Raw genomic sequence first — 25,607 nt, forward strand, 5'->3', positions numbered from 1 at the left:
AATCACTCCATGTTGTGGTGGTTGTTGTTGTTTTGACGTATGCCTACCAATGCAACGTCATTGCCATAGAAAGCAATGTAGATTTTCCAGAAAATGGAAGAGAGGCATCGACACACAACGGATCTGAACAATTGCGATACACAGTGTGGATGTCAATAATTTTAGACCAGATTCCAATCAGATACACGAATAATCGGATTTGGACTAAGTCTGAACGTAGCCAATGTAGCTCGAAACGGATTTGTAAAAATCACATTTCATGCGATTCTTTGCTATTCACACTTGCTAAATCTGATTGGATTTCAATCGGATATGCACAAAATTCGGATTTGGCCTGAACTAGATCCGTAAGCTTTTTGTGACTTGAGGTTCCCCAGACCCTCCCACTTTTGATTTTGATGAATAAATATTGAATTTATATTGGCCTCATTTGATTGGACCATCCTCAACTCTTCAATATCTCTTCCAAGATGAAAGTAAATTCGGTTTTATCAGAGAGATGATGTAGTCATGATGTCTCTTTTCAAATAAAATATGAATCTTTAAGTATTTATATTAAAATAGACAAATAATATAGTGTTATATATCATATATTATATATATATATATATATATATATATATATATATCATGTGTGGTATCTTGACAAATATGTTGTCAATATCATTAAAATTAAGATGGTAAAAAATTAATGGTCTTTTGGAGATCACAGTTTTTGCAAACTTATTATATTAGGCTTCATTAAACTTCATGAAACCATAATGAATTTATATGCTATTTTTTTCTACAAGCCCAATTTATTGAACATTTTAAACTGGGATTTTAAAGGATTTGCTATCCTGTGGCTCCCTCTAGTGACCTTTATCTCTGAATCGCATTGCTATAAATGGCTTTTTTTATGATTACTAATTTTTTAATGATTACTTTATTACTGGTAATACACACACATTAAACTCAAATTCACTGAATCGTGCTGCCTTATTTTTAATGCTTTTAACAGTTGAATTTTTAACTTCCAATTAGCTAAACAGTAATGATACATTATTATATCACCTGTTAATGGTTATTTAACAATTAGCCTACATTTAGTCCTGAATTAACAGTGTGAATCAGTTTGTTTGCGCCACTGATCTCGAGCACTGTTCATCCTATATGGTAAGCAAGACGCATGTCCCAGACGCAAAGCCGATAGGTATGGATTTCAACTGGTCACATGACACGAGAGCTGGGATTATGTAACAGTAATGTCCGCTGCCTGTCACCGCTCATCGTACGACTCCGTGCCATATGACGCCACTTCCCAGGCAGCGAACTTACAAATCCTACTATTGTAAAGGCGCAGGACATGAATATAAATGTAGTCGTGCGGACGTTCCTTGAAAACCTTCCGGGGGCGCACAGCACGTAAAGTAATATTCAGGAGACACGCCATGACTAGTTGGATTCGTCCATTCGCTAACGCCCCTAAGCCTTTCAGCAAATTAATTAGGCCCATGGACCAAACGTCACGTCACTTCGCTAATATTCATGAGGATGCCTTCACAGTAGTGTGATTCGTAAATTTTGCTGGCCGGCCGAGGAGGCGTTGTCCCACATTAGAACGTCACCTTCATTTAACGCAGAAGCCGGCTATCCTGGAAAAGGACAGAGGTTTCCCGGTCCTGTGACACACACTGAATAACCAATATAGTGGATTATCAGTGTTTTGACTTTGATTTGTGCTGAAGTGCTTGCGAAAAGGGCTTTTTTTGTAAAATGATGAAGAACGGGCATCATGTGATCAGCGCTCCGTCCGCCGCCGCAGCCTGCAGTCCGGAGAAGAGGAGGCGCACTGTCCGCGTCTGGTGCGATGGATGGTGAGTGCGCACTGCAATACATCTCACCGCATTGGCATAAGAAAGACTGTATCCCAGTACTAGAGCTCTGTTTACATTGAAATAAGATAACATGACTGGACTATGGACTTGACAGCCACAGCACACTGCAACGCATCTAATATAAAGTCTTAAAACACTAAATGCTCAAGAAGTTTTATTGCTTCTATTAATATTACTACTACTACTAATAGCCTATTACTTCTACAAATAAAAATAATTATGATTATATATAATCATACTTAATTTGTATCATTTATTTGTACCAACACATATTTTTGTTTTTATTATTTTTTATTATATATTTTTGTAATATGATTTGTAGAGAGAGAGAGAGAGAGAGAGAGATAAGCTACTATTACTCTCTATCTATCTATCTATCTATCTATCTATCTATGTTATTAGTAGTATAGCCTAATATATTCATGCAGTTAAATAGAGGAATTCTATTAAGGTTGATTTCCCTATGAGGTTAATAGATTCCAATACAGCATAGATTTGGGAGACTTCGCATGACTTTTTTTATGTGAACACTACATCTCTGCTGACTTTATGTTTGAAATCAAACTCATATCTAGAAGAACATTATTATATTTGTTGTAATAAAAATAACTGCTTTATACAATAACAGCAAATACAATAGTGATTATATTTAAAATATTATTTGTTATATTTATAAGTTTCACTACACTCTAAAAAATGCTGGTTTAAAAAAAACAACCCAAGATGGGGTGAAAATGGACAAATCCAGCGGTTGGGTTAAACGTTTGCCCAATGTTTTATTTAACCCATCTATTGTTTAAAAATTACTATATGGCTGGCTTAAAATGAACCCAAAATAGGTTGACTACCCAAAACTACCCAGCAGGTTAGGCAAACCCAGCGACTGGGTTAACCGCTGAGTTAAAACAACCCAATTGCTGGGTTTGTCCATTTTCCATTTGTTTTTAACCCAGCATTTTTTAGAGTGTATCCAACTCCTGAATCTCATCTGTTTTTTGTTTTTTTTTCACTATGCTCAAATGCACATGTGATTCACTTTTCTTAAACACACATATTGAGGAATAAGCTCTCTATCTACTTTTTGGTTTGGGTGTCTGAGTTGAGATGATAGTAGATAGTAGTAGACATATTTCTTTCTAAAAAGGCTGTATCTGATTAAACATCAGAGTATGTGAGTGCATGTGGCTGAAAAGAGGTGTTTGGATTCATGTGCAATACATGATGAGCAGGATTATTGAGCCTTTCTCTTTCAGAATTCCAGCCATTTCTGTCTGCCTGAGTGATGGTGTTTTTTTCAAATGTTGCAGAATGTTTGGGATGCCAGAATATTAGACAGTGGAATGAACTACCAATGAGAGGCAGTGTAAACACTGAGCGCTCAGTGACCCCCCTCAATCCCGCCAGCCCACACCTGACTGTTGTTCTCATAAAACCCTCTACAGCCTAACAGGAGAATGTCACAGTGAGTCAGACAGAGCTTCAACTCATGATGCTGCTGGCTGCTTTACTGTTTTCCTTTGGCTCTGCGTCAGTACGGGAACACCTTCCAGGTGTGACGATTGTCTGAAACCCGTATAGAATCACAGCAACTCATTGGCATCATTGCCTCATAGGATATACCCATGTCATCATTCATCAGATTTATCTTCTTCAAGAATAAATTTTTCTGCCCATGCTTTAATTTAGCTTATTCGTTTCATCATGTTTCAGCAAGTGCAGTCCTCTCTCCTCAGGGTGGAACTCATCGGCTACATTCACACTGTCAGTCCAAATCTGATTATTTGTGTATCCGATTGAAATCTGAGCTAAATTATCGCAACTGTTCAGATCCGATTTGTGTGTCCATGCCGCTCTTTCCTTTTCTGGATTATCTGCATTGGTTTCAATGGTAATGACGTTTTGTTGGTAGGTATATGCCAAAAACAACAATAACAACCACAACATGGAGGGGTTTGCAATACAGATGTTGTCTTATTTACAACATGACAATGTGTAGCCACCGCACTGGACTACTGTGTCTTCTGAGGCCACAGCAGAAATATAGGAGGCTGGTGTGAGCATCTTTATTCTGTGCTGTCGTCTCTGCCAGTCTCAAAACATGTCTTTATTATATTATTATAGCAACTGACGCAGAGTTGAGTGAACCTATGAAAAGCAACTTCTTTGTCACATACTGTATGTAACCATGGTTCCCTGAGTAGGGAATGAGATGTTGCTGCTTCTAGTTACTGCATTCAACATCCTTCATAGAAATCTGAGGAGTGATGGTGCAGACGTGTCTGGAGGGCAGTGCTTTTGCCATCAGCCATCTGCTGTGATAATATGAGGGCTTCAGACAGTCGTCACACCTGGAAGGTCTTCACATTAGCTACTGATTCAGTATCTCGTTCCCTCCTCAGGAAGGATATGTAATTGAAATGATTCCCATCAATAAAACAATTTTTTTCTTATTTGATTTCTGATTACTATTACTGTAACTCATATTTAGGTGTTGAACAAACACCTAAACCGTTTAACTCATCCTGCACCGTTCTGTGTTTCATACATGAGTGAGTCATGTTGAGCAGAGGTGTGCTACAGCATTGTTTTTCTTAAAGGTGTCCTTGATTATGATTTTAACTTTAGTTAACTTTAGTTAGTGTTTAATGTTGCTGTTTGAGCATAAACAACATCAAGTTACAGCGCTCAAAGTTCAATGCAAAGGGAGATATTTTCTTTTAAAGAATTCTCTGTTTGTTTTACTAAAAGGAACTACAAGAAGCTTCTTCCCAGGTTAGTGACATCACTAACCCTAAAATTTACATAAACCCTGCCCCTGAGAACATGCAACAAAGGGGGTGAGGCCATGTTGGGCTGCTTTAGAGAAGAGGAAGGTTTATTGTAGTAGAGTGTTGTTTCCATGCCATCATTTTATGCCGGACTGCTTCACAAACGAGGATCAATTCAATGCTGGATTTGCACAAAAGATTAACATGACGGCACATGCTAGTCAATGAGTTGAATCAACTCCACAGCAACTACATAAATTTATCCACTAACCATTCAGAAACGTCCAGTTGCTTTCTAAAAGTTGTAACGTCTTCCTGAGTCTCTCCATCAGTGTTCGATTCCGGTTTGTACAATGTAAGGCTGAATTTAATGTAAGTTCATTTACATTTAAAGGGACACAGAAAAACGGCGTGTTTTTGCTCAAACCCAAATAGGGGAAATTTTACAAGCTATAATAAATAATCTTAGTGGTATTTTGAGCTGAAACTTCACAGACACATTCAGGGGACACCAGAGACTTATATTACATCTTGTAAAAGGGGCATTATAGGTTCCCTTTATAAGATTGCACTTGATTGACAGTTAAAATGGTGAATCCCATAGACTTAGTAGGGAGCCAAGTCATACCCAGAGACCACAGTATCATAGAGACTGAGGGTGGGCTTTACTGGCTTGGGCTATCTAGCACCCCACTAGAGCACCTGTGCATAGCAATGTCAGAAGAAAAGGATGATAGGCCAGATGGATGCTGAAACAAGGCTATATTAAAAATTAATAACTGAAAAAATAAATGAGGAGGCCAGAATCAAAGGGGTCATGAAAGCCAGGCAAGGGTCCAACAAGCAATCCAGACAGTGACCATGCCATTTCAGAAGATGAAGGGGTCGTCAGGCAGGCAGGAGGGTCAGAATCCGAGCGAGCAGTAGAAACACCAAAGGGGTAGATCAGGTCACTGGCAGCCTCCAGTCGTAAACAATCAGACAGTCTGAACTTGCAACTAGGTTAGAGGAGAAATCTGAGAACCAGAACTCGAGACGAAGGCAGGGGTCAACACCAAGTTGGGCAGTCTTGATGTCTGAGGTGTTCTGGTGAGGAAGGAATCTGGAGTAATGTGGCAGAAGGCAGGAGTAACACAGAGTAACCAAATTACAAGACTGACAGACTGACAAGACAGGAGATGAGAGCACAAGTGAATGTGAATAACACAAAATGAAGCAAAGCAAAGATGAAAGACGAAAACAAAAACTTAGGAGATAGAACTTAGGAGAGAGTGCAAGCAATCAAACTTAAGTCCTTGCAGGCAAAACCACTGAGAACACCTTAGCATTGTGACAGTGAGTTTTGCAGACAAGCACCATTTAAATGTTATTCTAAATTACTAAAGATTAGGGCTGTGACATTTCTAGCTTCTAGCTGCATTTCTAATTTCTAGCTTCAGTTGTATCATGATTCTGTGGTCATGGTCCTACTACATTTCAGTAAATAGTCTCACAGTTAGATGAATTTGGTGGCATAGAAAGGAAACCATGGAAAAGCAATGGTGTTTTTTCTTTTATGATGGCCATTTAAAATATCTAAACATTTAAGTAAAACTAAAAAAATCACCAACCCTGAACTGTCAGGATGTCTATGTTAAATTCCATTCATAATAAAATGTCATTTAACCCCTCCCTGACATATCATGAGCAGGGCATAGAGCAAGAATATGTAATGTTTGACCCTCAACAACAAATCAAGTCCACGTTGAGCAATGGTCAGCACAAAGAGAGTGGATTCCACTTTGAGATGGACAGTGAAAGCCTTCAGGAAGAGAAATATAAATAGCATGTAATGTGTTTAAGGTAAAATTAAGGCCAGTCTTGTGTATCTTTTAACAGCTGTGTTAATGCAGCCATGCAGAGCAGCAAAGTAGTCTAACTGGGTTTGATTGACCTATGAAGAATAACCAGCCTTGTCATGTGCAGTAACCACATGACATGGTTGGAAGGCCAGTCTGATCAGCTGACACTGGGTCAATCAATCACTAAATCTTTCATGTGTACTAAGCATGTGCTTTGCTGAGAATCTCGATATGAAGCAAATACATTAAAACATCTCCAAAGTTAAAACAAACAAATGTATTTTAAGACCTTTAAGATTCATTGTTATTATTTCCATGATATTTGAACACGACAGACAGTTTCCCTGCCCCCCACAGCCCCCTTCACGTTACCATAATCTGACTGCTGCACTTTATGATCTTCATTTTGCTAAATATTAATATAGGGGGATTTGTTAGTGTTTTAAGTTGTATTATCTTGGAATTTAAAAGGTTTTCTGGTATGGGTGAGTTTTTAGGGTTACCATTGTGCTGAAGAGTAGAGCCTGTGGTTAGGTTGACGAAAAGCCAAACACCATTAAGGCTATAATTGCTTCATTTAAAAAATAATGGCTGTGCTCTCTTTAGCACAATGATAGTCTTTTTGCTAAATACTTACATGCAGTTGTGCTTTTGTTAACTAGCTTGAAAATATGAAACATTTTTAATGTAAATAATTATAAAATATAAGAAATATATTACATTAAATATGTCTATATAATTGTATGTGTTCTTACTGCATGAGTAAATATATCTGCAATATATTACACATGCAATACCATATCTAATCACATCTATATGTTATGAAGTGTATTAGTGAATATAAAATTACATATATTATGATATTTTATTAAATATATTGTCACATATTTTTTAATATATGAAAGAGGCAATTCCTTATGTATTATTCAATATATGGTAATATATTAACACAACATATTATACTGTACGTTTTCACATATACCGTTAAATCATTTAATATATAGATCATTCATATATAGGGAAATATATTTTCTTTGCACAAGGTTTTCACACTCTGCTGGATCTGCTATTATTCTCCCTGGTCAAATATGCAGAGCTCAGTTGCAGTTTGGGTGCTGGCAAACCAGTTTCAGTAGTAAATATTTCATGCTCATGGCCAGTTCCAGTGCTGCTATGATGCTGTCTGCTTTAAGATACAGCAGAGCCATGCCACCATTGACTAGTCATTGGCTTCAACATATATTATATACATTATTATATTACATTATTATATACATATATTATATAATCACTCTTATCTTAACAATCTTATTTTACTTTAAATGCACATCATATGACCTAAATGACTGCATGATATAAACTCACAATTGCATTTTATAAAGTCAGAATTAGAAAATATATGGAAGCTTGTTTCCTCCACGGAATTTGTTTCCTCCACAAACAATTTAAAAGATACTTATGACTTTTTATCTCACAGTTCTGACATTTTTCTCACAATTGCGAGTTTACATCTCTTTTCTCAGAATTGTGAGATATAAACTTGCATTTGCAAGTTATAAATTCCAATTCAGAGGGGAAAAAAGACTGACTAGATAGCTAGATAGCTAGATAGATAGATAGATAGATAGATAGATAGATAGATAGATAGATAGATAGATAGATAGATAGATAGATAGATAGATAGATAGATAGATAGATATGACCTGTCCAACATCTCACTCGGTAAGTTGAGTGTAAGCTGTATCATAATTTCTTTGTAGATAACACTCTTTCACTTGCTTTCTAATGTGAACTATTTATTTGTGGATATCAAAATTATTTTAATCATGCATGTTTAAAGTTTTCCACACATTATTATCAACAGAGTAATACCCTATGCAATAGGCTTGGGTCAAACTAAAGCCTGTATAGCTATGCTACCACCTTTCTAGTCTCCTTCCTGTTTTAACAACTGTTTTCATCTACCTTACCTTCTTCTTAGCTATGACATGGTCCACTATGGTCATTCCAACCAACTTCGACAAGCCAAGGCTATGGGGGACTACCTCATTGTTGGAGTGCACACTGACGGTGAGGATACACACACACACACACACAAACAGTGCCACACAGTGTTGCTTGACTGACAGAATGATAGTTTGGCCTTGTTTGGCTTGCACAGATAAGAGTTTACACAAGAAATGGAGTGAAGGCATGATTGAAATAGGATTTTGATTGTTCGTTGTAGGATATAGATGGGTCTGGGTAGAAACAGAAGCTTATCATGGTGGTACCCAATGGCATTCTCTCTAGATCAGAGTTTCTTAACATGGGCATTCAGAAAACATTAGGGGGGACTGGAAGCTGAAAACCAGGATTATCAGACACAATATCAAAACTGATATCCTTCTGCTTTTTCGATACGTATCGATACCAAAATGTCTGAAACGCTTTCAATACTCATTTTCAGCAGAATAGATACATGATACCAGCTGCTCTTTCTCGCTCTCTCCTCTCTCTGACAGCAAGTTGACACACAAACCCACCTCCCCTCATTCGCTTGTTTCATTTGCTACGGATGAATATTGTTGGTGTTACAGGGCTTGAATTTTGGCATGGGATTGCATGCATTGCACATAATTTTACTAATTCTCGCAGGTTTTGTGTTCACACCCAAAGTGTACTGACATAAATCCCCATAAATTGACATAAATTGAGTTCTCTTTCTCAGCTTATTGCACTTAAACAGTCAAATACACACAAAATAATGTCAAAATGCCGGTATTCACGTAAACACAGTCAGTTCTGTTTTAAGTGAACGTAAACAGTTGAGAAAGGAAACGCATGTGTAACAGTATAATGGATCCATACCTAATATACCTGCTGCCAAATTATGAGATAATATTAAAAATATCTATATGACAGTTTCTCCCCATATAGTATGGATGTCAAAATTGTGGCCAGTGAAAATGCTGCGTGGCTAGTAGCTTTGGAAAACCACTGTTGAGCAAAACAAAGCTTTGGAAAACCACTGGTGGCTAGTAACATTGGCTGGTGAGCAAAAAATATGAAGCCCTGTATATTTATATATTTATATACTACAGTTCAATAGTTTGTGATCAGTGAGTAAAATAGGATAAAAGTTAATGCGAACAGCAAATTTTTAACTTGTGGCTACGATATATATATATATATTTGTCTGCATGTAATGTGCAGGGCTCCATACTAAACAAGTAATAGAAGATATAAACGAAATTGACTGATGCTAATGTCTCTCTCTTGGTGCAGATGAGATCTCTAAGCACAAAGGTCCTCCAGTGTTCACTCAGGCTGAGAGATATAAGATGGTGCGAGCCATCAAGTGGGTGGATGAGATCGTGGAAGGAGCTCCATATGTCACCACGCTTGAGACTCTGGACAAATATTGCTGTGATTTCTGTGTTCATGGAGGTCAGAACTTAAGCATAATAACCATGTCAGACCTGTGCTAAAATGTTGATGCTGAAGTCAACACAGAGAAGTCTTTCATTGTATAGTGTTTGTTTAATATTTTGAGACTGCACGTTTCATTATCTCAACAGCTTGTTCAAGTAACATATGCAAAACATATATCCAGCATCTGAGTAAAAACAAAGCTGAAGGGTTCCAGAGCTTGTCCTCTGGAAATATAGCCTTCGATAACTTGCCCATGGCTTTGGTTGTGGTCTTCCATGCAAAATATTTTGGGCACAGTGTACCACATACCACTAGCTGGGACCAATCTTTTTGGCACTTTATGTAGAGTTAAACCTACAATAAGAAGCACTAGAGTAAAATTATTGCATAAATTTTCACTAAAGACTTCATAGTAGTTGACTCTTGAAAAAGCTTAACTGTGGTTCTGTCTCCACAGATGACATCACTCTTACTGTGGATGGAAAAGACACATATGAAGAAGTGAAACAGTCGGGTAGGTACAGGTAAGCCCATTACATGCCTCGCTTTAATGCTCCTAATGTTGTGCATGTTTAGTATGGTTCTCACTCAAAGTTGCTCATTACAGAGAGTGCAAGAGAACCCAGGGTGTGTCCACTACAGACCTGGTTGGCCGCATGCTGCTTATGACCAAAGCTCATCACAGCAACATGGTGAGGTTCTTCCCTTCAAGGCCTTAAACGTGCAAAAATACTAACATTGAATGAGTGTCAGTGTGTCCTGAATGCAATCTCTAACCTTAACAAAATTGAATACACATAAACAGGGTTGAGCAAAAATACATCAAAATGTATTTTAAAATAAAATACCAAATACCTTAATTTTAAGTGTATCAAAATAAACTACAAAATACAGCAGCCACACCATGTATTTAAATAAAACTACTGTATTTTTGTATTTTAAAAATACTAAAAAATACTTACTTACAAGGAAGCATGAAATTTCTTCACGAACCTTCCATCATTTGGCCTATTTGATCTATCCCTTCACCATTACACTGACTGATTAAGTAAACAATGTTTGATAGCAACAGCTTTTCTCTGTCTGATGTATGCAATCTGACATATGAAACCAGTTAAAGGCACAATATATATAGGATTTTTGGATTAAAATATCCAAAAACCACTAGAGCATTGTTATATATTTTGTTGACTTGTGTACTTACATTATCCCAAATGTTTCCAAGAATGTTTAATTCCAGAGGAATGAGCAAATTTAACCAGGACACAGACTGTGTCTTTGCGTTGCCTATCAATGACATCATTACCCTCGATTTCCAGTTTTATTTTGTAGAAACCATGGAAACATCAAAGACGCTTTAGTATATTATGTGTTTTATTAGACAGGTGAGCAACTGTTTGGATACATTCATTGACAGAAAACTAATCATTGTTATATAGCTCAACACTGTAAGTCTTTTTTTGTAAGTTCTTTTTTGAATCTTTTTTTCTTGATTTACCGCGAGTACCATGTTTTACCATGTTTTACCATTTAAGTGTCTCATAATAACCGCTGAGCGAACACACAGAGTAGCACTATTACAACTTTAAACACACATATGTCTAACATGATAAAACAGCTCTGCTTTACCCCAAATACGAATGACCGGAAGAAGCGGAAGCAGCGACTGTGGCATAATAAAAGTTCCGCTGCTGACGAGGTGTGTGTCACGCTCGTCCCTCATTAGCAATCGTTCCAACAGCCTCGTTCCCAAAAAGTCTCATCCCAAAAAGACATGTGAAGACATCATCTCCCATTAATTCCGAGAAATCAAGGTGTCATCGAGCTACACCTTTGTTTTGAATGAGCGACCTCTAGTGGCAAAAATTTACATACTGTGGCTTTAACAGATCAAATATTCACAAATCCCTGTGATCTCCCAGATGAAGGTTTGTTTTAAAGTAACCAACAGTTTAATGTTTGCGTTAGTTAATTGTTGTTTGGTAACAAAGGGCCTACTTTGCATCAGCAACACTGACTCAATGACAAGTCATTCATAAGAAGACAACTGATGGCTCCTGTATTTTATGGCAACTAGTTTCTAACTAATTAATCATTTGATTGTTAATCATAAATATATGGGGCTGCTGCTCGATATAATAGTTTTCAAGAACATTATGTAAATTGGTAAACTATTTAGCCTAGGCTACCAAAATGAACACCAAAACTTAACATAAACTGTTAAAAAATTATAGCAATTAATGCTAAAAATTGATGGAAAGCTGGCAGTCTGCACATTTCTTACCCTGACCACCTTCTTCCATATGGATCAATTTACTGTTCTGAGCTCAAAAAGTCTGGGCAAACTACTGAGTAGGCACCAATCAGAGGCTACAATTTTATGATGTCATCATGTAGACTTTTCACAAAGTATTTTACAGTATTTTAAAAATACAAAAATACAAAACACTTAAGTATTTTGATACAAAATACAAAGCCATTTTCATCAACCCTATCAAATACAAATTACTATTCAGTATTTCAAATACTATTTTTTATTTGAAATACGTATTTGAAATATATGTATCATAAATACTGCCCATCCCTGCACATAGACCACAGAACATTTTGAGGACGCACACCAAGTTGCATCAAAATTGTGTCTATTAATAATGCCATAAATTGGTGAAGTTGAAAATTGCGTCTTCTCTGGCGGACAAACATATCTTAGTTTCATGAATTTATGATGCTCGGGATGCTAACTGCATATTCTAAACTATCAGCCATTTCAACTGAAAGATGAAGGCTGTTGTCCACCAGAGGGAGCCACAGGTTTTTTCTATCAGTTTCCATTCCTTTGAATAGAAATAAATGCATAGATTTTGGGGTGCACTGCCAGTCTAGTTTTATATAATTAGTGTACATTTAAATCTGTTAAATGCTTGTAGATCATTAAATGTTTATTTGCGTTATTACATTCATAAACACCAATAAAACATATTTTTCAAGTTTTCACTACAACAAAAAATGCTTGTAACTCCGAAGCTGTACAATCAATCAAGTTGAAAATGGGTATGCCCCTTCTTTGGGGCAAACAGTAACATATTCTTCAAATATTACTCGTATAACCAAACAAACATGGCTAGCAGCCAAATGAAATTCTGCGCTTATAATGTCACATCTGAATGCCTGATTGTTATGAAATATGGCAGACACTTAAAAGGTGTCTTGAAAAAGCTGTGTATTGTAGCAAATTAGCTCAAAATAAATATGATAATTAATCATAACTAGTTATAATTAATTATACATATTTGGATCAGTTAATAAAATTAACTTAATGTAATAAAATTAATATTACAATCAATTAACCTGTTTGGCCAATGAACACTCAGTGTTAATTGTTCATTAATTCTAAGAAATGTTAATTTCCAGGTTTTGGGAAATAGCAATCTTATGTACAGTACTACTAAGAGCCTGTAGTCAGGATCAGCATAATTAGGGACTCCAGTATATGAGCATGAAACACGGACAACTTTCGTGTGACATGAACAAGACTTAACTAGACTAAACACTTAAGTAAACTAACAAACACACATATATATGCATACAGTTTACCAAGGGAAAGAGAGAGCTGAAGCAGAATACAGGAAAGCAAGAAGTTCCAGCATTATTTGAAATTCAGCAGATCAACAGCCTTGAGCAAACCATCAGTTTAGTTTTAACATGCCCTTCTTTAAAAGGGGTAAGGATACTTAATGTATCAAATAATGAGACTAAGTTTGGTACTTGCATGTCTCGCCCATTTGAAATAAAACTGTCCTGATGCAATTTGTGGAGGCTCCCATTGAATCTTTGCTGATATTGACTTGATGAGAGAGAACCAGTTGGATTCAGAGGATCTTTGGTGAATTGAAGGTCTAGGCCGAAGCCTGGCACAAGCTTGGTGTTCCTTAGAAGCTTCTAGTACAGCATCATCTTGACATCAGCGTTTTTCAGTAAAGGAAAAAGAGAGACTGTGATCTTATGATCAGTGATTTTAAAGGGTGAAGATGTCACACCCTCTTAAGGTGTCTGAGCCAGTAAAGAGTTGTTCTCTCGGAGGGAACTTTACGAGTCTTTGTGCCTTTGGCAGGATATTAGCATAAGACACTGGATTGGATGAATGAGAGAAGAACCTTCTAGATTCTTATAATACTAACATGTCACAGAGTTAGAAACATGTAACTTTAATGAACAAATAGGAAACGGAAGTTGGAGTCCATCAATACCAAACATGCAATTTTAGTCTCTGAAACATTAATTTTAACTCTGAAACATTAATACCAAAATAGTTCAAAAGAGAGAATACACCATATAAAAGGAAAATCAAGAGAGGGGAAAATTGGATACACATTTATGCATTTCTCATGTGGTCATATATAGAATATATAGCATTAAGAGGGTTCATTTGTCCTTCTCAGAAAGAATGAAGTCAGAGTCACAAATTCCTGACGGTCATAAAAATGTCTTATCAGTTTTCTTGTGTCCTGTAACAGGACACCTAGTTCTGTCTCTGTGTTAGCTTCATTTGGGATGCTAGTTGCAGTTTAGAGGGATGGGTTCACAGAACTTTGAGAGAGTGAGTTTCTGGATTATTCATTAAATATAATGAATAATTGTGTGTCTGATTTGTCCAGACGCTACAGTATTAAATTAGGAAATTGGCCACAATGTGACACTATAACAATTTTTTTCCTATAACTCTGGAACCGTTAAGATCAAGGCAAAATTCATGTTTGTTTTTTTTCCATTCCTTAGTGCCCCCTTAATCCATTGATATCCATATCCATGTAAAAACTTTTTCCACTATTTCAAGTTTTTGAAAAAACAACAACAGCATTTTTGTTTTCACACAAAATTGGATACCCACCAGCTCAAGACACTTTTGAATATAGATATTTGGCCTATATCTTGTGAACTCACACAAAACTTGACACACAGACAACAAGACATTCTGAGCAAACATGCCGAGTTTCAACAGCAATTATTACAAAATCAGCCATTTAATTAATGGGAATGAGAGATGAAGGCTATAGCTAATGTTGTTCACCAGAGGGAGCCACAGGATAACAAATCCTTTTAGATCTGTTTAAATGGTATATAATAATATATGATATATGTGTGTATATATATATTGTGTATAAAGGGACACTTAAAGACTGGGACACTTAGAGACACTGCCATTGTATCACTGTACTGTCTGCATTGTGTACACCTCGATAATTGCTGCTTGCAGCTATATTTTTTGTTTTACTGTCTGTTATAATAGTATTGCATATTCTTTATATTACTGAGTGTGTAGTAATTAGTATATGTACATGTACATCCTTCTTTAGACTAGATTGCTATTCACTTTGGTACTATGTTTATGCTAGTGTTGCCTCCACATTATGTCTGTACTATTGCCCCAAGAGCACTAATTTCAGCAATACACTCATTGATATTATAGTGGTACTGATCATAAAATTAAAAAAAAAATTTGTATATGAAAATATTTTGAATACTGAGGTTTGTCACTAACACAGAATATGTCATAACACAGAGTATGTACAAGGGGATCACATGCTTGCAAATATACATTGACCAAGCATTCACATCTGCTTTTGCATACTTAATAATAATATGTTTAATTTATATAGCGCCTTTCCCAAGCTCAAGGACGCTTGTGAAGTGTATGTTTCTGAAATGTCTCTGGTATGTTGTTTTTACTCCGTGTCAAACAAGACATTTATGTCTTTATCTTTCCTTCCTCTTTAGGGCAGTTCAGACTATCAACAACACACAGACAACTTTGGAAGAGTAAGTTTTTTATTCTCATTGCCTGTCCTTGTAGTAACAGAGACATTTTTTTAAAATAACCATTTCTTGTGTGTTTTTGTAATAAACCAACTATAATTTCACCAATACTTAAAAATCTTTGTTTAAAAGTGTGCTATAGTCATTATGGTAAGTCTGCAATAATTATTACACTTGTTTTTCTGCTTTGCCATTTTGTTCCTCCTTCTGCTAGCATTGCCTTCACATGTATCTGCCAAGTTGGCACATAAAAAAGCTTTATTGTCGTCACAATTCATAATAAGATCTTCTGTTTAAGCCGGAGCTCTGGCACCTGTGTTCATGAGTTTAACATTGTCTAAGCAGTTCAGTCATTGCCTCCAAATGGAGAGAGAACAATACTTTGTACACTCTTTTTTTAAGTTATATTTTTGGGGCTTTTGTGCCTTTATTAGATAGGAAAGTGTAGATTAGACAGGAAACAATGGGGAGGAGAGAGAGTGGAAAAGGACAGGCAAAGGACCCTGAGCTGGACTCAAACTCGGGTCTCCTCAGGCGCAGCTGCGCTATATGTCGGGAGTGCTGCTCACTAGGCTATTGCTCCAATGTTATTGTGTACTCTTACTGTTTGGCTTCCTCAAAGGGCTGCTGGTTTAAAAGGAATTCTGTGAATTACTGTCAAGAAAGGTCTTGCAGTTGCACTCTCCAACTCGCACTCTCTCTCACCTCCACTTCCTCTGTCTGAGATGTCATTTACACTTGACACCAATATAACCAAAAATATAACCAGTTTCCAGCCATTAGTTTGCATTGCCAACAGGGCCAAGAAGTTGGAATGGTTAAGTGATTAAATATACTTTACTATAATGAGACCAAAGCATTTTTTCCTAAAAGAATGTTTTTGTTGTTGCTTCTGGTATATTTATCACACAGTTGAATTTTTTATACTTCAGCATTTAAGTATACTACAGCTAATATTTATCAAGGATACAAAGAAAATTGTCAGCTCTAAACAGCAACACAAAATAATTATTGAAATTACGATTTTAACTTGATGCACATATTTTTATTCTAGTTTTATTTGAAAACTATTTCACAAGACTATTTACATTATACAACTATAAATTTTTTTTACTGAACAAATAAAATAATGACAGTAGATAGAAATAAAAATAAAACTATTAAAAAAACGAAACTTTATAACACTTCCGTAACAGTTACAACGGTTCTTACAAATATTACTGAGTATACAAAAGCAAAACTGCAATAAAAGCAGTATCAAAGATGGCTGGAAGTGATGGTTTATAGTTTAAAAAGTTTAAAATGTTAGTATTTTTCTGACACACAGCTATCATTTTGCTTCAGAAGACATTGATTCATCAGCTGGGGTAGTATGGATTACTGTCATGTTCATTTTGTGTGGTTGTGAAGTGTCGACTTTAGAGGTCCTTGCTTTATGTGTACTCACAAAGATGGATTATTTTTCTAAAAATCTTTGTTTGTGTTCATCTGAAGAAAGTAATCCATATACATCTGGAACGGCATGAGGCTAAGTAAAAACATGAGAGAGTTTATCATTTTTGGCTGGAGTATCACAATCAGGGATGGTGAACTATACAGTGGTTTCAATGTGTATAATAAACCAAAGATGTAAATACCGTAATAATTTACTTTATGTTCACTCTTAAAAGTAATCCAGGGGACTTGTTACCACAACTTAAACAAGTGCATGGTTGCAAGTTAAAAATTCTAATTTATCTTTTTAATTAAACCTTTTAAGTTGCAAACATTATTTTGTAGAGTTCTGTTGACATAATAATGTTGATCATGACATCAACTTAAGATCGTTTGTAATTTAAACTCAAATTTCTGTGTTAATTGGCTTTTTTTTTTAAATAAGTTTTACTAACATAATTAAATTGTATTGATAATTTAGACATTTAAGAAACAGTGGATTTCTAGTTCCCAGCATGCTTTGCATAGGACTGGATAAGTGTTATTTTATGTGTTTTTTAGTGAAGGGAAAGACCTGTTAGTGTTTAATGCTGTTATGTTTGACATTTAAAAGAGTTTCTGTAATGTTGAAGTTTTTGTGGTTACCGTTGTGCTGAAGAGTAAACACTGCACTGACTCTATAAGCAATGACTGCGCTGATGCCAGTGATAAGTAATATCTTAATTGTTCATTAAATGTATGTTAAATAAGTTGTGTTGGCATGTGCTATGATAGCTGTTGATTTAATCTGAAATGGATAAGATTAATTGGTTCCAAGGCTACAACTCTGGTAGTTGGAACGACTTAATTTTTTAAGTAATCAACTCAAAAAAAAAATGTGTTTATGCTACAAATTATTAAGTTCCTCTAACTCAATGTAGCTTGTTGGTGGAATGTAAATTCACTCAAAGTTATATATTCTTAGTTAAATTTTAACTGAAAGAAATTGATGCAAACTGTTATGTTAATTTTTTAATTTTTTTTGTTAATTCAAGATAGTAACATGGTTGGCTAGTTAGATAATGCCACAATCATAATAAATAGCCTTATGTTAAAACACACCAAGCCGCAGTAGTAAACCAATATAACTACTTTTATTGTATATCAGAGGTTAAATTCTGAACATAACATTGACTAAAAAATTATTGCGCCAACATTGGAAGCACTTCTAAATCTGATGTGTAGAATGTAAGTGATGTCGCCGACAGCTGAGACTGGAAGTGACGTCACTGAAAGAGGAAGTGCAGGTGAGTGAGAGTGTGAGCTGGAGAGAACACGTTGTCAGAACCAGTCACTTTGCACTGAGCTCTTGCACCATGCTCCAAACCTGTCGGTGTAATAAAAGTGTACTATAGAAATGTGCAGTATTACCAATTTATTACCAATTACCAATCCCGCATTTGACATTTATTGCTGTAATTGCTGTTTGTTATCATTTCTGTACTGTTGCCCACAGGGTCCTAAGGGCCACAGTCCCTGGACAGGAGTATCACAATTCCTGCAGACGTCTCAAAAAATCATCCAGTTTGCCTCGGGGCAGGAACCGCAGCCAGGAGACACCATCATCTATGTGGCTGGAGCTTTTGACCTCTTCCGTATCCTTTCATGCTTAGATAATACTTAGTGCTCCAAAAATTTCCTCTGTTAAACTCAAAAGAACAATTACTGTAAAGTATCCAGAGTGCTCTTCTCTATGATGAAGACTGCAACTGTCAAAATCAATATATTGATTTTAAAAATCTGGTGGAAGGGAAGATTGTCAGTAAATAACAAAGTGTGTCTTCTGGTGGCTCGCATATAGTCATCAGAAGATTGAACAGACAGAATCAATATGACAGAATTTTGGTGTAAATTATTCATTTAAGGTATGTCAGCAGAAGATCTGGTGAGCACCGGTTACTCACAACATCATCAAGAAACAGCCTGCATTAAAAAAACAGCTTGGAAAGATGTATAGTTTGCAGCTGTCACTACTACATGAATAACCGGTAACAAGCGTGGACATTAAAAACACTTCTTGAGACCCCTGCTTTTTTTTCCAACTTGCTTTTCCTGCCTCCTAAGTCAATGTTAATGTTTATCTTCTTTGACCCGATGCACATCAGACATCGGCCATGTGGATTTCCTGGATGCAGTTTCCCAGCTTTCAGAGAAGCCATATGTTATCGTGGGGTTGCACTTTGATCAGGTAAACTGGATACAGGAAAGTCTTTGAAATATACATAAAAATCTCAGTTGAGCATAATGCTCATTATAACTGAAAGAAATCTGAAAGAGATGTGTGAGAAGAAGTAGGAACTGCATGTTTGTTTATCTTTACTACTATCTTTACTACATTCTAGGAGGTGAATCGTTACAAGGGGAAAAACTATCCCATCATGAACATCCATGAGAGGACTCTGAGTGTGTTGGCTTGTCGAGTGAGTGTTTGATATGATTGCCTGTCTTGATATGTTTGATATGAACTGTTTGATATGAATTTCTTCCTTGTGTCTTTAAATCTTTCAGTATGTCTCTGAGGTTGTTATAGGAGCACCCTATGCTGTAACAAAAGACTTACTGGACCATTTCAAGGTATACACAATTCCATTGTTTTGAATTTGATTTTTTGACTATTTGTCAAACCAGCTTGACAGAGTTGGAAAATGTGTAGCTGGATCGACATAAAAGTCATGCTGTCTGAGACTGAGAATACCTTTTTCCTGTGTAAATGTGGCCAGAGAGTAATGCACTGTCATCCTGGTATAGGTAGACCTGGTGTGCCATGGGAAAACTGAAGTGTTTCTAGACAGAGATGGATCAGACCCATATGCTGTAAGTGCCACATCGACAATTACTCAAAATTTCAGCACAACACGCTTCTATTTGATCATCTGTGCATGTTTTCCACACACAGGTTCCCAGGAAAATGGGAATATTGCGAACAGTGGATAGTGGAAACAGTCTCACCACTGACAACATTGTGCAGAGGATCATCAAAAACAGGTGTTGCAATTAGCTCTGTAATAATGTATTCTTATTAAATCTTGACACAACACACATCAATCGAAAGATCTAAAACTTACACATATAAAGCATAAGCAAATGACCACTGTTTTGCCATTTATATCTATTGTTAGCGACCTTGATTTGTTTGTCGTTTCCTGGTCTGTGCTTCAAAGTGTGGATGCAGGTTAAGAGGAATGTTTCAGCTTCAAAACAAGATAAGCTCTTTTGACTGTATCTGTAACATTTTGTTATGACACAAAATTATTCTAAAACTCATTCCTCAGTGTCCCAATATCAGTTGGAAAAAGTGTTTAAAGGGTTAGTTCACCCAAAAATGAAAATTATCCCATAATTTACTTTCTTCTTTTTTAGTCAAATACAATTAGAGTTATATTAAAAAATATCCTGGTTCTTCTAATCTTTATAATGGGAGTAATCGAGATTTTGAAATAAAATCTCAAAAAAGCACATCCATCCATCATAAAAGTAATCCATAATCTTAACTCCAGAGGGTTAAAGCAAAGCGGGTCTGAAGCAAAGCGATGCGTTTTTGTAAGAAAAATGTCCATTGTGGCGACCAGGGCGGGCGAGAGCCGTGAGGGAACGGCGCGAGGCCGGTGGCGCGAGTGTTAATGAGCTTCACCTGGGAGGCGCACCGGCCTTGAGTCCCTCACGGAGGAGCTCCGGGAGCATAAAAGGAGGAGCGACTACAGTGAAGGACGAGAGAGGACCAGGCCTGGACTTTATGTTATGTTTTATTATGTTTGTGTGGCCGGCAGACGTCCGCGAGGGTCTGCCGGCATTACTTTCGTTTTGTTTGTTTATTTTGGAGATTAAACTTTTGTTGAACGTTCGCCGGTTCCCGCCTCCTTCTTCCCACATCTGACCTCGTTACAATGGTGCCGAAACCCGGGAGGAAGGAGGGACATGCTGTCGAAGAGCCCTCGCTGCTGAGGGGGATCGCGGTGCTGCGGAGTTCGGGCAGCGCGGGAGTGTGTGTAGACCGCGAGAGGCTGCCCGAGGCGGTGGTGCTGGAGCCTAGTGAAAGGTGGGACGGAGACCCGGATGCCGTGCTCCTGGGACGAGGTGGGGTGGCTGCCGTCCAGGAGGGAGCGGAGGAGTCGCCGCCGTTCGCCGTGGGCCGGAGCCTGCTGCCGTCCGCCATTAAGGGGAGGAGCAGGGGACGGGGGACTCGCTGCCGGCTGCCCTCAGTCGGAGGAGCCATCGCCGGCCGCCAGGAGGCGGTCGAGGATCGGGCCGTCCACCAAGCGTCCAGTGCCATCGCATGTGGCACCGCGAGGAAAAGCCTCTCGGCAGGCTGAGGACCGAGCGGCAGTGTGTCTGGGAACCGGACCCAGAATTTTTTTTTTCCCCTCTCCCCTCTCTCGTCCTGTCGCTCCCCTTGCTTCCGTCTCCTTTCTCTCGTCTCGTCTGTCCTTACCCCCAGGTGCTGCGGCCGCCGAGACAGGCCCCGGGGGGGAGTAGAGCGCAGTCTCGGGAGTACCCCCCGGCCTGCGAGGGGCGATGGGGGTATGTGGCGACCAGGGCGGGCGAGAGCCGTGAGGGAACGGCGCGAGGCCGGTGGCGCGAGTGTTAATGAGCTTCACCTGGGAGGCGCACCGGCCTTGAGTCCCTCACGGAGGAGCTCCGGGAGCATAAAAGGAGGAGCGACTACAGTGAAGGACGAGAGAGGACCAGGCCTGGACTTTATGTTATGTTTTATTATGTTTGTGTGGCCGGCAGACGTCCGCGAGGGTCTGCCGGCATTACTTTCGTTTTGTTTGTTTATTTTGGAGATTAAACTTTTGTTGAACGTTCGCCGGTTCCCGCCTCCTTCTTCCCACATCTGACCTCGTTACATCCATATTTATAACTTTATAAACTAGAATTACTGGCTTCCGGTAATGTCCATCCGCGCATTCACAAGAGAGTCGAGTTACGGCGTATGATGTAGGATGAAAGTCACATACATCTAGGATGGCTTGAGGGTGGGTAAATTATGGGATAATTTACATTTTTGGGGAAGCTATCCCTTTAATGCACTTATGATGGTTCAGCTTTTACAAGCAGACATTTGTAGCTTGTATGCTAGTTAAAGCTCCTACATTAATTCTTCTCTGAGAAAAAAACTCAACAACAACAAATATGTTTTGGCCATATGGCATGTATAGCAGCTTACTGTATGTACAAGCGCATGACAGGAGTAGTCTCATGTTTAATGCTAAAATGTTGAGGCCATACTTCCAAAACTCCAAACGTTTCATTTATCGATTACTGTAAATTGTGAAAATGCACTATTCATGGTCAGGTTTGAGTGAAATCACTATAGAAAGCAAGTCATTTTTGACTGGTCATGTGATCTCAGCATGTCTGCCCCCCTAAGATGTTTTCTAATGGACAAGCACTGTCTGCAATTATCAATCCAACGCTAATATTATTGTCTCTTGTGCCTGCCAGGTTGCTGTTTGAGGCAAGAAACCAGAAAAAAGAGGCCAAAGAGATGGCAGTGATCCAGGCCATGAAGCGACAAGAAGAGGAGAATGCTAAAGAGAGAGCACAGGCTGTGCTGTAGGGAAAAATACATCTTCAAAGACTAACAAAACCCAGTACATGCAGTTGACACTTTTTTAATGTTTCTTCCACATACTGGACTTACATACTGTCAGAACACCAGCAGCTGGAAGCACCTTTTATTGCTGAATTAGCACGTGTTGTTTTGAGAGCTGTGTGTTCAACCTGATCTCACGGGAAAACGCAACTATTTTACGAGGTGGCGATTTCATATTAATTCATGCAATGTGAATCGTATGAAAACACACAATTTTGAGGGAAAAAAGCATGAAGGTCCACCCCTAGCTAACCACACCTCTAACATAACCGTCATTGGGGGATAAGCAGATCGTATGGAAACCAATTAATGAGATTGCATGAATTCCTACAAATTAGCCACCAATTTGCCAAAACGTAAAATAATTACGAACTGCCATGAGATTGTCAGTGTGTCCGTTTAGCAGACATCTGCTTTTGTGAACCTCTCCACTCTCCACACTTTTCATCATTCCACTCGGATCAGATCTACTCACTGAGTAAGGAAGGAGGCTGGTATGTGTGCACTTCTGATGACCAAGATGACTTACAGTACATGACCTTTACCTCTACATGTAAGTCCAGAGATTCCAGTTTTGCTTGGAAACATAAGTCCACTGGAAGAGTATTACAGTCTTCTGTCCTAATATGGTTTATTCATGATAAATAATTAATATATATCTGTCATAATCAATGGCTAATCCTCATATGAAGTTTTTTTTTTTTGTAAAGCACTCCAGAAAAGTGAACTGTTCTATAAAAAATAGGATATGCTGTTTAACAAACATGCATTTTAACATGTTCTTAAAAAAACTTTTTTATGTTTATTATTTTTAACTGAATCATTGTAACTGGTCAAAAGGATAAAGGAACATGTTTCAGGGTGGCTCTTTTGTTAGATGGATTTTTTATTTCTGTCATACGTCTACAGAAGTTTTTATTGGGAATGAACAGAGGTTTAGATGTTGATGTTTTATTAAATGTTTTTAATTGAAGTCACCATTATATTGATCAGTGTTTGTTTTTAGTTGGGCTCTTCTCTTTCAGCAGTTGCAATAGTGTTTTCAGAGAACATTTCTGCATTGATATAAAAAAAAAAGCAGATCAACTTGTCTACTGTAATGGCAATCAAATGACTGCATTAAAGTGGTTTAAACAACTGCTTTTTCTGTAGTTTCATGACTGACTTAAATAGTAATGTAATGAAGTTGAAGCATTAATGAACAGAAAGTAAAATGTAAAAAAAACAAAAAAAGCTGTTGTGATACAAAGATCCCTGTAATTTAACACTGAAGTTCTGTGTGAGATCTTCCAAAAACGCTACAAAATGGTTTGTGCTCATCATACAAACCTCAACAATGGTGACAATCAAAAAATATTCAAATATAAATAGTAAAAGAGTTCAGTTGCATAATTTATTCATGACGTTGGGAGTCATGAATGAGCTCTGTATACTGGCTCCCATCATGCATGAAGCATGTCACCATTGTTGAGTTTCATATGCAGATTGTTGATGTCTATGAGTGTCTAAATTAAACCATAGTTAATAACTTCCTGTTCACAATATGTTTTCATTGTATTTTCAGAATATCCGATCATCCCAACAATGCTGGATCACTCTATAGTATAACATGGTCAGCAGCACAATATTGAAATGTATTAATGACAAAATATACTTTTAATCAGTGATTAGACTTCAGATCAGGCCATTTCATGATGTCACCATTAATTAATTGTCAACATCACTGTTTTGACTTCCTTTGCCACAGTAAAATTGTTTTATGAACTCACAGTTACAACACCCAGAGGAAAAACAAAAAACAATCAAGAGTCAAGACTCCAATTACATGAAACCCTGATCACCACAATGGTGACTTCAAATGCTTGCTCCACTTTCTTTCAGTGATTTTACTCAAAAACATCAGGTGTCATCACTAAGTGTCACACTGAGTGGTGTTCATTAAATACAGGGATTTTTACTTTGTAGCATCCACCTTAAGCCAAAAAGTAGTGATCCTTAATATTTGAAGGACGTTCAAAGAATGTTTCTGCCGACATCATGAGAATATTCATCAAATACTAATGACACTATGTGGTGATTTCATGAACATTGTTTTGAAAGTGTTTAATTCTAACACTTGCATAGCCTTTATATAAATTTAAGAGAGAAGTTAGGAACAATAACTATGGGACAGCCTACAAAACTTTCACATGTTGGAAGGGTGTTCTTTTAAAACATCAAACACAACCTTATTCATTTAAAGTTAGTTGTCATTCAAGTGTTTAAAGGATGTTCGAAGAATATTGTTCTAAGAACGTTTTCTCCCATCATTATGAAGACATTTAAAAAACCTTCTACAAACCTTCTTGTGCTAATCTTTTGAGAACATCATTAAAGACCAGATAACGTTTAACAAACATTCTTTTAATGTTACTGGAAGAACGTTTGTTCATAACTTTGAGAGAATGTTAGCCAATGTTATAAGAACGTGCCCTGTCAGATAGCTGGGGTTATTCACTCACCCTGTTCTGGAGGAATAGGTTTATATGATTTAATGTTCAAGATATGCATTATTTTTCTTATAATTTACACTGTTGCTGCACCTGTTTTCACCCTCTGTCTAAACACTGTTCACCTGCTCTCAGAATTATCGTAAATTCGAGTTTCCTAGGTAAAAATTGCATATGAACGCCTCAATTTCGAAAGTTGAATGCGATGAGCTTGTAATCATGACTTCAGAAGTGGGAATTATCAAATTTCCGATAACACGTGAAGGCAGCATAAGTTTTTTAAAACGTTCTGCTCTGATTGGTCAGCCGGCCCCAGTCTGTTGTGATAGGTCTAC

At 37.4% G+C, this 25,607-nt stretch overlaps 1 protein-coding gene across 1 annotated transcript; it reads left to right on the plus strand.

The window, feature by feature from the left end:
• The first annotated feature begins 1,321 nt into the window (after positions 1 to 1,321).
• On the plus strand, positions 1,322 to 24,312 carry LOC125268576 (ethanolamine-phosphate cytidylyltransferase-like). Its single transcript, XM_048190867.1, has 13 exons — positions 1,322 to 1,856; positions 8,468 to 8,556; positions 9,754 to 9,915; positions 10,358 to 10,424; positions 10,508 to 10,592; positions 15,676 to 15,717; positions 18,644 to 18,782; positions 19,293 to 19,375; positions 19,530 to 19,607; positions 19,696 to 19,761; positions 19,936 to 20,001; positions 20,084 to 20,172; positions 22,633 to 24,312. The coding sequence occupies exons 1-13, from the start codon at positions 1,756 to 1,758 to the stop codon at positions 22,745 to 22,747; spliced, it is 1,182 nt and encodes a 393-aa protein (XP_048046824.1). The 5' UTR covers positions 1,322 to 1,755; the 3' UTR covers positions 22,748 to 24,312.
• The last annotated feature ends 1,295 nt before the right edge of the window (positions 24,313 to 25,607 follow it).

Source organism: Megalobrama amblycephala, linkage group LG1 (assembly GCF_018812025.1).
Source record: "Megalobrama amblycephala isolate DHTTF-2021 linkage group LG1, ASM1881202v1, whole genome shotgun sequence".
NCBI lineage: Eukaryota > Metazoa > Chordata > Actinopteri > Cypriniformes > Xenocyprididae > Megalobrama > Megalobrama amblycephala.